Source organism: Ranitomeya imitator, chromosome 7 (genome assembly GCF_032444005.1).
Source record: "Ranitomeya imitator isolate aRanImi1 chromosome 7, aRanImi1.pri, whole genome shotgun sequence".
In the NCBI taxonomy this organism is placed as follows: Eukaryota; Metazoa; Chordata; class Amphibia; order Anura; family Dendrobatidae; genus Ranitomeya; species Ranitomeya imitator.
This window is the reverse complement of record NC_091288.1, coordinates 89,306,978-89,323,979: the sequence shown is the minus strand read 5'-3', so window position 1 is coordinate 89,323,979 and position 17,002 is coordinate 89,306,978. Positions and strand designations below refer to the sequence as shown.

Sequence of the window (17,002 nt, the reverse complement as noted above, 5' to 3'; positions counted from 1 at the left end):
AATCATATTTTTTTTATTTTTTTTTTTTCTAAAGTCTCCCTGAAAAAAAAAAAAAAAAAAAAAAAACAGTGGGAGATTAATATTGGCCTTTCTGCTTGTGTGCCAGTCTTGACTCCTGGGTGTGCCATCTCTCTCTCTCTCTCTCTCTCTCTCTCTCTCTCCAATTGTGGTCCATAGAAAGCCTATATTTTTTTTCCTTGATTTGGGTTCCAAAATCTACCAGAGAAAATAACTCCATCAATCATTGGTAGAAAAATATTGGCCTCTGGGCTTGTGTGCCACTCCTGATTCCTGTGTGCGTCATCTCTCACTCAGTGGCCCATAGAAAGCATATAGTTTGTTACATTTGTTTTCTAAATTCTCCCTGCAAAAATCAATTTTTTTTTTTTGGGGGGGTTTCTAAAGTGTTCCTGAAAAAAATAAAAATAAAAAACAAATAATAGTGTGACATTAATATTAACATTTGTGCTTCAGTGACAGTCCTGCGTGTGGGGCATCTCTCTAATTTGCAGCCACCAAAAAAAGAGTGTGTAACATTGTGCCTGATTTTCGCGGTGGTCTCACCAACCTGTAAAGGGGTAGCTAAATCATACTGAAGTTATAGCTCACCGTGTAAGTTGTGTGACTGCAACAAATAACGTTAGTTTGGTTACGTTTTTAAAACAATGAGGAAGTCTAGTGGAAGAGGTCGTGGCCGGGGGCGTTCATTGTCAGCTGGTAATGAGGGTAGTGGTAGTGGTGGAGCATCAGGTGGTCGTGGGGAAAAAAATATTGCACCTAAGTCTGGAGCTGTGGAGCCAGGTTCGTCGTCCGGCTACACAAGGCCTCGAACGCTCCCTTTTCTGGGATTAGGAAAACCGCTTTTAAAGCCGGAGCAGCAAGAGCAAGTTTTGGCTTATCTTGCTGACTCAGCCTCTAGCTCTTTTGCCTCCTCTCGTGAAACTGGTAAAAGTAAAAGCAGCGCGTCGTTAGTGGATGTTCACGGTCAGGGACAAGTCACTTCCTTGTCCTCTTCAGCAAAAACAACAACAGAGAAGAATGCAGCAGGCGACACAACGGGTTACTCCATGGAGCTCTTTACACATACCGTCCCTGGCTTAGAAAGTGAAGCAGTTAACAGTCCATGCCCATTACAAATTGAATCTGACATGGAGTGCACTGACGCACAGCCACAGCCAGACTACTATGCTGGTCCTTTGACTCAGACCACAACATTGCCCTCGCAGGGTGCTGATCAAGAATCAGACCCTGATGAGACTATGTTGCCCCATCACGAACGCTATACCACCGAACGACACGGTGACACAGACGAAGTTGCGCAGGAGGTACAAGAAGAGTTATTAGATGACCCAGTTCTTGACCCCGATTGGCAGCCATTGGGGGAACAGGGTGCAGGCGGCAGCAGTTCTGAAGCAGAGGAGGAGGAGGGGCCGCAGCAGGCATCAACATCGCCACAGGTTCCATCTGCCGGGCCCGTATCTTGCCCAAAACGCGTGGCAAAGCCAAAACCTGGTGGAGGACAGCGTGGCCATCCGGTTAAAGCTCAGTCTGCAATGCCTGAAAAGGTATCCGATGCTAGAAAGAGTGCAGTCTGGCATTTTTTTAAACAACATCCAATTGATCAGCGCAAAGTCATCTGTCAAAAATGTTCTACTTCCTTAAGCAGAGGTCAGAATCTGAAAAGTCTCAATACTAGTTGCATGCATAGACATTTAACCACCATGCATTTGAAAGCTTGGACTAACTACCAAACGTCCCTTAAGGTTGTTGCACCCTCGGCCAATGAAGCTAGTCATCAACGCAACATCCCTTCCGGCAGTGTAGGACCACCATTTAGCGCACCACCTGCTGTATCTGTGCAGGTATCTTTGCCAGGCCAAAGCAGTCAGGGTCAGGGAATCATCAGTTTCGTAGTAGGAAACACTGCATCTAGGGCACCGGCGGCAACAATACCATCTCCCACCGTCTCTCAGTCTGCCATGTCCACCGGCACCCCCGCTAGTTCCACGATCTCCATCTCTCCAGTCCAGCTCACCCTACATGAGACTATGGTTAGAAAAAGGAAGTACTTAGCCTCGCATCCGCGTACACAGGGTTTGAACGCCCACATAGCTAGACTAATCTCGTTAGAGATGATGCCCTACCGGTTAGTTGAAAGCGAAGCTTTCAAAGACCTGATGGACTACGCTGTACCACGCTACGAGCTACCCAGTCGACACTTTTTTTCCAGAAAAGCCATCCCAGCCCTCCACCAGCATGTTAAAGAGCGCATCGTCCATGCACTCAGGCAATCTGTGAGCACAAAGGTGCACCTGACAACAGATGCATGGACCAGTAGGCATGGCCAGGGACGTTACGTGTCCATCACGGCACACTGGGTAAATGTGGTGGATTCAGGGTCCACAGGGGACAGCAAGTTTGGGACAGTTCTGCCTAGCCCACGGTCTAGTAAACAGTTGTCTGTAGCCGTTCGCACCCCCTCCTCCTCCTCCTCCTCCTCGTCCTCCTGCAGAAGCAAGAGCTCGTCCACAGACCGCAGTCGCACAAACACTCCATCCGCACCTGCCACTGTTGCACACCAGGTCTCCCATTATGGGGCAGCTACTGGCATACGTCAGCAGGCTGTATTGGCTATGAAGTGTTTGGGCGACAATAGACACACCGCGGAAGTTCTGTCCGAGTTCTTGCAGCAAGAAACGCAGTCGTGGCTGGGCACTGTAGATCTTGAGGCAGGCAAGGTAGTGAGTGATAACGGAAGGAATTTCATGGCTGCCATCTCCCTTTCCCAACTGAAACACATTCCTTGCCTGGCTCACACCTTAAACCTGGTGGTGCAGTGCTTCCTGAAAAGTTATCCGGGGTTATCCGACCTGCTCCTCAAAGTGCGTGGACTTTGCGCACATATCCGCCGTTCGCCTGTACACTCCAGCCGTATGCAGACCTATCAGCGTTCTTTGAACCTTCCCCAGCATCGCCTAATCATAGACGTTGCAACAAGGTGGAACTCAACACTGCACATGCTTCAGAGACTGTGCGAACAGAGGCGGGCTGTTATGTTTTTGTGGGAGGATACACATACACGGGCAGGCAGTAGGATGGCAGACATGGAGTTGTCAGGTGTGCAGTGGTCGAAGATTCAAGACATGTGTCAAGTCCTTCAGTGTTTTGAGGAATGCACACGGCTGGTTAGTGCAGACAACGCCATAATAAGCATGAGCATCCCCCTAATGCGTCTGCTGATGCAAAGTTTGACGCACATAAAGGATCAGGCGTCTGCACCAGAGGAAGAGGAAAGCCTTGATGACAGTCAGCGATTGTCTGGTCAGGGCAGTGTACATGACGAGGTACCGGGCGAAGAGGAGGTGGAGGATGAGGAGGATGATGGGGATGAGTATATTTTTAATGAGGAAGCTTTCCCGGGGGCACGGGAAATTGGTGGCGTGGCAAGGCCGGGTTCTGGTTTTTTGAGGGACACAAGTGACGTAGATTTGCCTGCAACTGCCCCTCAACCAAGCACAACCGCAGATTTGACAATGGGAACTTTGGCCCACATGGCGGATTATGCCTTGCGTATCCTCAAAAGGGACACACGCATTACAAAAATGATGAACGATGACGATTACTGGTTGGCCTGCCTCCTTGATCCTCGCTATAAAGGCAAATTGCAAAATATTATGCCACATGAGAACTTGGAACTAATATTAGCAACAAAACAATCAACTCTTGTTGACCGTTTGCTTCTGGCATTCCCTGCACACAGCGCCCGTGATCGTTCTCACACGAGCTCCAGGGGCCAGCAGACCAGAGGTGTTAGAGGGGCAGAAATCAGAAGTGGCGTTGGCCAGAGGGGTTTTCTGACCAGGTTGTGGAGTGATTTTTCTATGACCGCAGACAGGACAGGTACTGCAGCATCAATTCAAAGTGACAGGAGACAACATTTGTCCAGTATGGTTACAAACTATTTTTCATCCCTTATCGACGTTCTCCCTCAACCGTCATTCCCATTTGATTACTGGGCATCCAAATTAGACACCTGGCCAGAATTGGCAGAATATGCATTGCAGGAGCTTGCTTGCCCGGCAGCTAGTGTCCTATCAGAAAGAGTATTCAGTGCTGCAGGTTCAATACTAACAGAAAAAAGGACTCGTCTGGCTACCCAAAATGTAGATGATCTAACCTTCATTAAAATGAACCACAACTGGATTTCAAAATCTTTTGCCCCACCCTGCCCGGCTGACACCTAGCTTTCCTATGAAAAGGTCTTGCCTGTGGACTATTCTGAATGACTTTTCCAATCTCGTAATTTTCTTCACCTGATTGTCCAGCATACGACATGTTTCCACCTCACGAAATGGCCAAACTCCCCACACGGGGTCGTGCTATCGCCACTTTGCGCTTGGACCCTTGAGAGTGCTGTTTGTCTGAAGAGGTGGGTGTGGCCGCTTTTGGTCGACGGCACTGCCACTGGGTCCCTCATAGTACAATAAAGTGTCTCTGGCGGTGGTGGTGCGCACCCAACGTCAGACTCACCGTTGTAATATGAGGGGCCCTGTGCCTGTACCGCCGGCCACAAGCCAGTTCCCCCCCCCCCAGCTCAAACAGTGCTCTACCACTAGCAAAATTATCTCTCACAGCTTCACCAATGTGTAGTCTAGGCGCTGACATCCTTCAATGCCTGGCACTGACAATACCATTGTTTTGACATTTTTGTTATGTTAGGCCTTCGAAGCCTGTCTGCGGTCACTCCTTCCACTAGACTTCCACTGACCAGACCACTGCTGCCCGTGTACCCCTGGAACCAATTTAAAATTGCCTACAGCCATGTGTTAATATTTTAGGCCTTCGATGCCTGTCTGTGGTCACTCCTTCCACTAGGCCTCCACTGACCACACCACTGCTGCCCGTGTACCCCTGGAACCAATTTAAAATTGCCTACAGCCATGTGTGATTATTTTAGGCCTTCGATGCCTGTCTGCGGTCACTCCTTCCACTAGGCCTCCACTGACCACACCACTGCTGCCCGTGTAACCCTGGAACCAATTTAAAATTGCCTACAGCCAGCCCAATTTTTTTATTTTAGGCCTTCGATGCCTGTCTGCGGTCCATTCTTTCAACTACTACTACACTGACCAGGGCACTGCTGCCCAAGTACCCCTGGAACCAATTTAAAATTGCCTACAGCCATGTGTTAATATTTTAGGCCTTCGATGCCTGTCTGTGGTCACTCCTTCCACTAGGCCTCCACTGACCACACCACTGCTGCCCGTGTACCCCTGGAACCAATTTAAAATTGCCTACAGCCATGTGTGATTATTTTAGGCCTTCGATGCCTGTCTGCGGTCACTCCTTCCACTAGGCCTCCACTGACCACACCACTGCTGCCCGTGTAACCCTGGAACCAATTTAAAATTGCCTACAGCCAGCCCAATTTTTTTATTTTAGGCCTTCGATGCCTGTCTGCGGTCCATTCTTTCAACTACTACTACACTGACCAGGGCACTGCTGCCCAAGTACCCCTGGAACCAATTTAAAATTGCCTACAGCCATGTGTTAATATTTTAGGCCTTCGATGCCTGTCTGTGGTCACTCCTTCCACTAGGCCTCCACTGACCACACCACTGCTGCCCGTGTACCCCTGGAACCAATTTAAAATTGCCTACAGCCATGTGTGATTATTTTAGGCCTTCGATGCCTGTCTGCGGTCACTCCTTCCACTAGGCCTCCACTGACCACACCACTGCTGCCCGTGTAACCCTGGAACCAATTTAAAATTGCCTACAGCCATGTGTTATTATTTTAGGCCTTCGATGCCTGTCTGCGGTCACTCCTTCCACTAGGCCTCCACTGACCACACCATTGCTGCCCGTGTACCCCTGGAACCAATTTAAAATTGCCTACAGCCAGCCCAATTTTTTTATTTTAGGCCTTCGATGCCTGTCTGCGGTCCATTCTTTCAACTACTACTACACTGACCAGGGCACTGCTGCCCAAGTACCCCTGGAACCAATTTAAAATTGCCTACAGCCATGTGTTAATATTTTAGGCCTTCGATGCCTGTCTGTGGTCACTCCTTCCACTAGGCCTCCACTGACCACACCACTGCTGCCCGTGTACCCCTGGAACCAATTTAAAATTGCCTACAGCCATGTGTGATTATTTTAGGCCTTCGATGCCTGTCTGCGGTCACTCCTTCCACTAGGCCTCCACTGACCACACCACTGCTGCCCGTGTACCCCTGGAACCAATTTAAAATTGCCTACAGCCAGCCCAATTTTTTTATTTTAGGCCTTCGATGCCTGTCTGCGGTCCATTCTTTCAACTACTACTACACTGACCAGGGCACTGCTGCCCAAGTACCCCTGGAACCAATTTAAAATTGCCTACAGCCATGTGTTAATATTTTAGGCCTTCGATGCCTGTCTGTGGTCACTCCTTCCACTAGGCCTCCACTGACCACACCACTGCTGCCCGTGTACCCCTGGAACCAATTTAAAATTGCCTACAGCCATGTGTGATTATTTTAGGCCTTCGATGCCTGTCTGCGGTCACTCCTTCCACTAGGCCTCCACTGACCACACCACTGCTGCCCGTGTAACCCTGGAACCAATTTAAAATTGCCTACAGCCATGTGTTATTATTTTAGGCCTTCGATGCCTGTCTGCGGTCACTCCTTCCACTAGGCCTCCACTGACCACACCACTGCTGCCCGTGTACCCCTGGAACCAATTTAAAATTGCCTACAGCCAGCCCAATTTTTTTATTTTAGGCCTTCGATGCCTGTCTGCGGTCCATTCTTTCAACTACTACTACACTGACCAGGGCACTGCTGCCCAAGTACCCCTGGAACCAATTTAAAATTGCCTACAGCCATGTGTTAATATTTTAGGCCTTCGATGCCTGTCTGTGGTCACTCCTTCCACTAGGCCTCCACTGACCACACCACTGCTGCCCGTGTACCCCTGGAACCAATTTAAAATTGCCTACAGCCATGTGTGATTATTTTAGGCCTTCGATGCCTGTCTGCGGTCACTCCTTCCACTAGGCCTCCACTGACCTGTCTACTGCGGCCCGTGTACCCCTTGAACCAACCTAATAAAATATTTAAAAAATTAATTTGATTATAAAAAATAAGATCGTGTTGAGATCTCAAATGCAGACATTTTAACAATCAAAACAAACACACAACAAATATCTGGAACTGTACTGCAAAGGTCCAACAGCTACAATTTCTTTCTCCTGCAAGAAGTTAACTGAAAGTTTTTTGGAGTTGTTAACACAGATATGGCATCCACCGAGTGTTGTCCTGTCGCGTCTCCTTTAAATTATTTCCAATAAGATGTTAAACTATTAATTTAATAAAATCAATAATTAAAAAAATAATTGAGTAAGTCAAAAGCACATTGCAAATAAACATTAATTACAAATCAAGAAGCATGGCGCGTCCGAGGGTGAGTAGATACCGAATAAGAATATAATCACCCTCGGGCGCGCAATGCTTATTTACAACAGCCTTCCTTCCTAAGAATCAGCCCTTCCGTGGTGTAGAGAGAGGTTGTTGTTACACTCCAAGGTGTTCCCCAGGTTGCCTTTCCTGAGCTTCGATCTTCCGGCTCTCGTTTAGTAGCTGTTGGAAACTACGCTGCATTAGGCCTACTAATTGTGTATGGGTGAAACAGTGGCGCATCTGCGGTCCCTCCTTCCACTAGGCCTCCACTGACCTGTCTACTGCGGCCCGTGTACCCCTTGAACCAACCTAATAAAATATTTAAAAAATTAATTTGATTATAAAAAATAAGATCGTGTTGAGATCTCAAATGCAGACATTTTAACAATCAAAACAAACACACAACAAATATCTGGAACTGTACTACAAAGGTCCAACAGCTACAATTTCTTTCTCCTGCAAGAAGTTAACTGAAAGTTTTTTGGAGTTGTTAACACAGATATGGCATCCACCGAGTGTTGTCCTGTCGCGTCTCCTTTAAATTATTTCCAATAAGATGTTAAACTATTAATTTAATAAAATCAATAATTAAAAAAATAATTGAGTAAGTCAAAAGCACATTGCAAATAAACATTAATTACAAATCAAGAAGCATGGCGCGTCCGAGGGTGAGTAGATACCGAATAAGAATATAATCACCCTCGGACGCGCAATGCTTATTTACAACAGCCTTCCTTCCTAAGAATCAGCCCTTCCGTGGTGTAGAGAGAGGTTGTTGTTACACTCCAAGGTGTTCCCCAGGTTGCCTTTCCTGAGCTTCGATCTTCCGGCTCTCGTTTAGTAGCTGTTGGAAACTACGCTGCATTAGGCCTACTAATTGTGTATGGGTGAAACAGTGGCGCATCTGCGGTCCCTCCTTCCACTAGGCCTCCACTGACCTGTCTACTGCGGCCCGTGTACCCCTTGAACCAACCTAATAAAATATTTAAAAAATTAATTTGATTATAAAAAATAAGATCGTGTTGAGATCTCAAATGCAGACATTTTAACAATCAAAACAAACACACAACAAATATCTGGAACTGTACTACAAAGGTCCAACAGCTACAATTTCTTTCTCCTGCAAGAAGTTAACTGAAAGTTTTTTGGAGTTGTTAACACAGATATGGCATCCACCGAGTGTTGTCCTGTCGCGTCTCCTTTAAATTATTTCCAATAAGATGTTAAACTATTAATTTAATAAAATCAATAATTAAAAAAATAATTGAGTAAGTCAAAAGCACATTGCAAATAAACATTAATTACAAATCAAGAAGCATGGCGCGTCCGAGGGTGAGTAGATACCGAATAAGAATATAATCACCCTCGGACGCGCAATGCTTATTTACAACAGCCTTCCTTCCTAAGAATCAGCCCTTCCGTGGTGTAGAGAGAGGTTGTTGTTACACTCCAAGGTGTTCCCCAGGTTGCCTTTCCTGAGCTTCGATCTTCATGCTCTCGTTTAGTAGGTGTCGGAAAGTAGGCTGCATTAGGCCTAAAAAATGGGGAATGGGGTGGAGAGAGATGGTGTGTTACACTCCAAGGTGTTCTCCAGGTTTCCTCGCCATTGCTTCGATCTTCCGACTCTCGTTTAGTAGTTGTAGAAAACTACACTGCATTAGGCCTACAAAATGGGTATCGGGTGGAGAGAGATGGTGTGTTACACTCCAAGGTGTTCCCCAGGTTTCCTTGCCATTGCTTCGGTCTTCCGACTCTCGTTTAGTAGTTGTAGAAAAGTACACAGCATTAGGCCTACAAAATGGGTATGGGGTGGAGAGAGATGGTGTGTTACACTCCAAGGTGTTCCCCAGGTTGCCTTTCCTGAGCTTCTATCTTCAGGCTCTCATTAAATTGTGGTTAAATGGAACAACTGCATTTGGCGTACTAGTTGGTTTGGGGCCTACTATCGGTGTCTGCCACTCCTTGCTGTTCTCCTGGTTTCCTGTCCTGAAATTCCATTTTCAGCCTCTCGTTAAGTAGTTGTTAATGTTAGACTGCATTTGGCCTACTAGTTGGGTTGGGGCCTACTATCGGTGTCTGCCACTCCTTGCTGTTCTCCTCCACTGAACAAAGCTGTGCCGCCTGTTTACTACGGTTGCCAATTTTGAACTGCATTTCGACTACTTACTGATTTGGCCCTACTCTCTGTGTCAGCCTCTCATTCCAGTTGTCCTCCACTGCAATGCCCCCTGGTTATTCCTGTGTTACCAATTTTGAACTGCATTTAGCCCACTTTATTCTTTGGGCCTATATCTGTGTTTCCACTTCATCGTGCCCATTGCCCAGCCAGTGATAGATGAGTCTGCTGGTACATTGACCCATAACGCAACATTCCCCGTGCACGCTACACAACAACATTGTGACCCTGCTGAAAGTCAGGTTGCTCTTCCCGCATACCATACCACCTTACACGGGGACAAAGAGGAAGGTGCAGATGAAAGTGCAGGTTCCTTCATCAGGTGGGGGGAGGAATACTAGTTGGCGACGTCACTGGCACAGGGCCTCTCATAGTACGCAAAAGTGTTGCTGCCGGTGGGAGGCGCCCCCGCCGTGCAAACACACCGCTGTACTTTGAGGGGCCCTGTGCCAGTGCCAATGCCAACGAGTGGGCCCCCCCTGCTTGCTCAGGATCACAGCACTTGCAAAGTTGAAATACTTACCTCTCCCTGCTCCACTGCCGTGACGTGGTCCAGATTTACTGGGCCCACTAATTACTTGAACCAGCCCTACCCCCCACAACTTTAGCCAAATGACCCCCAATTTCAAATGCCTTCCAATTATTTTAAGGTAAATTACGCTTGACAAGCTTCATTAAGAAGAATGGATGGTTTTGACATTAAAATGGGCACTCTAGGTGTTTTCCTGGCCCCCACTCACTGCCGACTATGCTGCCCCATTGACTTGCATTGGGTTTCGTGTTTCGGTCGATCCCGACTTTACGTCATAATCGGCCGATTTCACTCGACCCGACTTTGGACATAGTCGGGTTTCGCAAAACCCGGCTCGACTCTAAAAAGGTCAAGGTCGCTCAACTCTACTCACCACATGATAAAAAATCAAGAAATTAATCATGACAGGAAATATGATCAGATAAAATATTATTTTATTACATACCAAATATTAAAACACATGTTAAAATCAAAATTCGTTACAGTATATATGTATACAATTGTTACTACGTGCCCATATCTGACTGGCTGACATAAAAAATTAGTTTAGATCTCCATAAGGTCACTGATTTAGCCCACTTAAAAAAAGCAAGAAAAAATATGAAAATATCTCAATAAAAAATGGGGAATTTATATAAAAAGTGCCGCAATGTGCATATAAAGTGGCAACTATAAAGTGCAATATATTGCATATAGAACTAAAGTGCAGCAATAGTAGTGCGATAGTGCAAGGAAGGTAGGCAATGTAGGGAGACACTTACTTCAATCAATTTGTACATACACCGCTATGGGCAACCAGGGCAGTCTGGGGCACCCCAACGTGCGTTTCGGACGCACTGTTCCTTCGTCAGGGGGTGTGTGACGAAGGAACAGTGCGTCCGAAACGCGCGTTGGGGTATTTCCTCCAGTGGCGGCCAGGATGTAAACATTGAAAGAAGCTGCACCATGCAACTTTTTTCAATGTGTAGTGGCCTCTGCCAGGTACTACAGATCGCCTTCTATTGTATATGGTGTTTTATTAAAGTAGCAATTCAAGAGTTATGACAGTCCATATGGTTAACTTATCTGCTCTATAATGGATGTGACTCGAATTTCCCAAGGTCCTGAATAGCTACCCTGACTAATTATTCAGTGATTTAAAACTGTTTTACAATAAGTTGATGATTTATTAATGGGTCTTACTTTTGCAGATATGAGACGTCAAGTAACTCTGAAACAGCTGTTGTTTGATGAGTCGGCAGCTTTGAGGGCAGAAGAGATTCTTATATCAATTAATATTCCCTTCTCAAAGAAGGTATATTTATTTATTTTCTGAAGACTTTAAATTACAATATTAATACTAATATATTCAGAGAGGCATAAAAAGACATTATGGGACTGATTTAATAGCAGTAGAATTATTTGATAAATGACAGGTATTGTTTTGAGTTGGTGAATAATTACTGTTTGTTATAATTGATTACATTGCTACAAGTCTTGACTTGTTCTGTGGATTCTTTTTGATTTATGTCAGGTGACTGATTGGCCTATAAAATCTTCCAGCTACCATTTCTTGTCTACTAATTTTAGGTCTTTTTACATGCATGGCAAGTGACTCTTTACCTGTCATGAACTGACTGGAGGTTTTTCATTTTCACTCACTAAAAATATTGGATGAAGACACAAACATCTACTCTGTTCATGGAAGATGGAGGCGCTTTCCACACTGCTAAAAGACCCAAGATTGTCAGTCAATAAAAGGCATCTAAAAGCTTGCATAGGCCAGTCAGTCTCCTTACATGGAAGCATATCTGAGCTTTGCTTAACCCCTATCTGACCTCGGACGGGATAGTACGTCCGAGGTCAGATCCCCTGCTTTGATGCAGGGCTCCGCGGTGAGCCCGCATCAAAGCCGGGACATGTCAGCTGTTTTGAACAGCTGACATGTGCCCGTAATAGGCGCGGGCAGAATCGCGATCTGCCCGCACCTATTAATTAGTTAAATGCCGCTGTCAATCGCAGACAGCGGCATTTAACTACCGCTTTCTGCCGGGCGGCCGGAAATGACGTCATCGCCGACCCCCGTCACATGATCGGGGGTCGGCGATGCTTCAGAATAGTAACCATAGAGGTCCTTGAGACCTCTATGGTTACTGATCACTGGCAGCTGTGAGCGCCACCTTGTGGTCGGGGCTCACAGCACACCTGCAATTCTGCTACATAGCAGCGATCTGATGATCGCTGCTATGTAGCAGAGCCGATCGCGTTGTGCCTGCTTCTAGCCTCCCATGGAGGCTATTGAAGCATGGCAAAAGTAAAAAAAAAAAGTTAAAAAAAATGTGAAAAAAATAAAAAAAATATACAAGTTTAAATCACCCCCCTTTCGCCCCAATCAAAATAAATGAATTAAAAAAAAATCAAATCTACACATATTTGGTATCGCCGCGCTCAGAATCGCCCGATCTATCAATTAAAAAAAAGCATTAACCTGATCACAAAACGGCGTAGCGAGAAAAAAATGCGAAACGCCAGAATTACGTTTTTTTGGTCGCCGCGACATTGCATTAAAATGCAATAACGGGCGATCAAAAGAACGTATCAGCACCAAAATGCTATCATTAAAAACGTCATCTCGGCACGCAAAAAATAAGCCCTCAACCGACCCCAGATCACGAAAAATGGAGACGCTACGGGTATTGGAAAATGGCGCAATTTTTTTTTGTTAGGCGTCTATGAACTCGTACTGACCTGGAGAATCATAGTATCAGGTCAGTTTTAGCATTTAGTGAACCTAGCAAAAAAGCCAAACAAAAAACAAGTGTGGGATTGCACTTTTTTTGCAATTTCACCGCACTTGGAATTTTTTTCCCGTTTTCTAGTACACTACATGCTAAAACCAATGACGTCGTTCAAAAGTATAACTTGTCCCGCAAAAAATAAGCCCTCACATGGCCAAATTGACGGAAAAATAAAAAAGTTATGGCTCTGGGAAGGAGAGGAGTGAAAAACGAACACGAAAAAACGAAAAATCCCAAGGTCATGAAGGGGTTAATCTCATAGTGAATCAACAGCAATGAGGACCCGCTGCCTGTGGAAAAGCTTTTAGTCCATGTTAAGACAATGCATTTTCTGATACATTGTTTTTCCGCTTTTTTCCAAAAATTCAGTAGAAATGTAGCGATTTTAATGTGTATTTGGAAAATAAAATATATGCATCATGTAAACACTGCCTTCAAATTTTTGGGTGTCGAGTAGCCCCACTGGGGTGGGACAACTAAGTTTTAATATGCATATTTGGCATGATGTGGAAACTGTGAAATAAAAGACAAAATATGAAAATTTTAGTGTCCCTTTACTAATGGGTTGTCTCAATATGAGTATCTACATTCAATTATTTTAGCCCCCCAATCTTAAGAAGTTCTAATAAAATCCCAAATACAATGCAGTGATGTTCAACATTATAATTGCTAGAATATTCTGCTCCTACACATTTCATCAGATTAAGCCAGCTCATCAAGGAGAACTGAACTGATTTAAAGCCAATAGCTATTGAAGCTTGGACAATAATTTGAGTGATCTCACAAAATAAAAGGACGATATACAAAAAATAAAGAAAAATGAAACATACCACTAAGAATGCTATTATCTCTTGAAAGTTTGTATTTCTAGTCAATATGAATTTATAAGTGGTTACGTTTATTATATCATTATTACAAATTAGGATGTTTATTGAAATAGAGAAAAAATTATGTTTTAATACAGTGGCGTTTTATGATGTTATATATCAGTGTATTATTATTTTTCTATTATTATTTTGAGACATTATTTGTTATATTCTTAGTATATTTGTTATATTCTTAGTATGTTATTATATTGATATATATTTTGCATCAGATTTTAAGACTTGATCTAATTCTAGAAAAACACAATGAAGGCATAATTGAAATCAGATATTTCACTGAAGTGACGTTTTATCTATCCCATGTTTTGAAAAAATACAACCAAAAATTTACAATGAAATTATTTTGGCCTGCAGGTTTCTTTGAACAACGTTATCTAGGGAGATGGATCAAAATGATAGTCCTGCGAGGCTCACCCCTGAGGGGTCCAATGGAGAGTTGGGGGGTTAGATGTTTACAATGTTTGGTGAAACTTCAGCCTGACAGGAGCTTGCTGCTCAGAGTCATAATAGAAGCGATTTGTCAAAACAGTAATTAAAATGGTAGAGATGTGTACACTGCCTATAACATATTATTTACCCACACCCATGAGGTTTTTCATGCTTTATCAGTTTCAGAAAAGACAAAATAAATAATAAATGATGCTGTGATTCAGGGTTGTTACACAATAAAATATAACAAAATCGGAGGGGTGGGGTCAACTTGTTTAGTTTCTGAGCAAACTCGTAAAAATCATAGACAACAATCATTTTGGCATCTCTTGTGGCCTCTTCAGGTCATCCTTGAAATTTTCAATTGGATTCCGGTCTGGGCTCTGGCTGGGACTTTCCAGAACTTTGATCTTCTTCTGCTGAAGTCATTCTTTAGTTGATTTGGGGGTATACTTAGAGTGATTGTCCTGCTGAAAGGTGAAATTCCTTTCCATTGAGCTGTGGGTGTACATTATAACACTCATGGTTTGGCCTGAAGCCCGCACTGTCTCCCCAATCCCATATCCAGGAACAGTTGCACATTGAACACGAGACACTTGATCCTTTTTAGCCCCTTAGTGACGGGGCCAATTATTTAAATTCTGACCACTGTCACTTTATGTGGTGATAACTCTGGAACGCTTCAACAAATCCCATTGATTTTGAGATTGTTTTTTCGGGGCACATTATACTTTATGATAATGGTAAATTTAGGTTGATACATTTTGTGTTTATTTATAAAAAATAACAGAAACTTGACAAAAATGTAAAAGAAAATGCATTGAATGATTATCCCTTTAATCCACATAGTCATACCACACAAAAACACTAATTACTAACATATCCCTCATGTGTGCCTTACATCAGCACTATTTTTAAAATGCTAATTTATTTTGTTAGCCTTTTATTATATATATAATATATTATATATTAGCACTAATATTTATTTTTTTCAAGAAAATGTACACATTTTTTTTAAGGACCTATCTATGTTTGAAGTGACTTTGGGGGTGCTATATATTGGAAAACCCCAAGAGTGATACCATTTTAAAAACAGCACCCCTGACATATTGAAAACTTCTGACGGATAGTTTATTAACCCTTCAGGTGATTTTCAGGAATTAATGCAAAGTGGTATAGCAGGAATGAAAAAGTGTTTGTTAACCACCTAAATGTCGCTAACTTCTGAACCACTATAGCCAGGAGACTCTAAGGCCAATATTTGGCTAAGAACTGCTATGGCAAACATCAGGACCACACTATCATGATCTTGATGTGTCAATTAGATTAAAGCGGAAGCCCCCAAATTCTATTAACGACTTATTTGATGTAGTCACTTTTGCCACAGCAACTAAGGGATTAAACAGATATGGTCGGTCCCAACACTGATCGTTTGTGATACAGCAAGTTGTCAGCTATAGTAGACAGTTAACAGCTGCTGGATTGTCACCTGTATGGGGATGATATTCTCTTATATCTCAGGTCAGTAAAAAGATGTATTGGCTGTCATTAAGGGGTTAAACAGTTTGGCTTTACTTAACAGTCCAAACTTCATCTTAGTCAAAGCACATTACGATGTTACATTCACGTTTGTTTCAGCCTGAGTTATCCCTTTCTTGCGTGGCACCCCTGGCCCCTAGAATTCTCTGTCCGGCTCTGCAGCACTCTTGGGTTCCAACCTGCCATTCTGAAATGGTTCCTTGTCCAGCTTTCCCTTCTGGAAAGTAATGAAGGCCCCCTCCTCCATACCTAATTCAGGCCGTAGGGCCTGGATGTCATGGGAAGGGTCACTAAAGTTAGCGGTGGCCATCCGAATGCTGCCCAAAAGTTCACACTTTCTTGTGCTTTTCATCCCACAAAAGCACACCCATTTTATTACAGAGGAAAGGGGCATGTTTTGTCCTTGACACACACACTGCCTCCATCATGCTTCACTGGGTTATGCTGTTGTTTTGTCTTGTGCAGTATTTAAAGTGTGCCAAACCTACTTTTTGGAATCATGTCCTAAAAGTTCAACACTGGTCCATTAGTCCATAAAATGTTTTCCCTCATGCATTTGGCTGACTTGATGTAAATTTGGCAAAACATAGCTGGTCTTGGATGTTTTTCTTTGTGAGAAGCGGCTTTCGTCTTGCCTCTATACATCACATACCATGCATATAAAGAATATGAGAGATTGTCACATGCAGTACACAAACAATACTTATTAGAAATTCTTACAGCTCCTTTAATGTTGATGTAGGCCTCTTAGCCTCTCGGACCAGTTTTCTTCATCATTTTTTGAGGAAGGTCCAGTTCTAGATAGTTCCGGAGGAGTCATAATGGTGGGACTTGTGGTTCTCTTGATGAGAAAGTCAGATGGACTTCTAAACACATAGAGATTAAGCCGCATTTCTTATTCTAAATCCCATTCTGGATATTCTAATTCTTTGAGACACAAGCAGCACTTTGTGACATCTATGTATTCCAATGTTGGACCTGCCAACCTGTGGAGCAGCAACAACTGGACCCTTGTTTTTGAGCTTTTTCAAGAGTTGTTCTTTCTCACAACTTTACTAGGTAAGCCGGCACAGCAGTACAAAACCCCTGTAGTCTGGTAATGTCCTACCTTGCAATCTTTTGCCCAAACCCCCCCCCCCCCCCCCCGGCTAATAGTCAGTTTAAGGTAATGTCACTGTTTGCCAAAATTCACCACTTCTTGCAGAGTATCCTCATGGATTC

The 17,002-nt window shown here is 43.9% G+C and overlaps 1 protein-coding gene across 1 annotated transcript in view; it reads left to right on the top strand.

Annotated features, from left to right (window-relative positions):
• LOC138644801 (aldehyde oxidase-like) overlaps positions 1 to 17,002 on the top strand; it is a 211,714-nt gene that overhangs the window by 78,094 nt on the left and 116,618 nt on the right. The window contains exon 6 of the mRNA XM_069733620.1: positions 11,343 to 11,446. Within this exon, the coding sequence (XP_069589721.1) occupies positions 11,343 to 11,446 (104 nt within the window). The remainder of the gene's footprint in view (positions 1 to 11,342; positions 11,447 to 17,002) is intronic.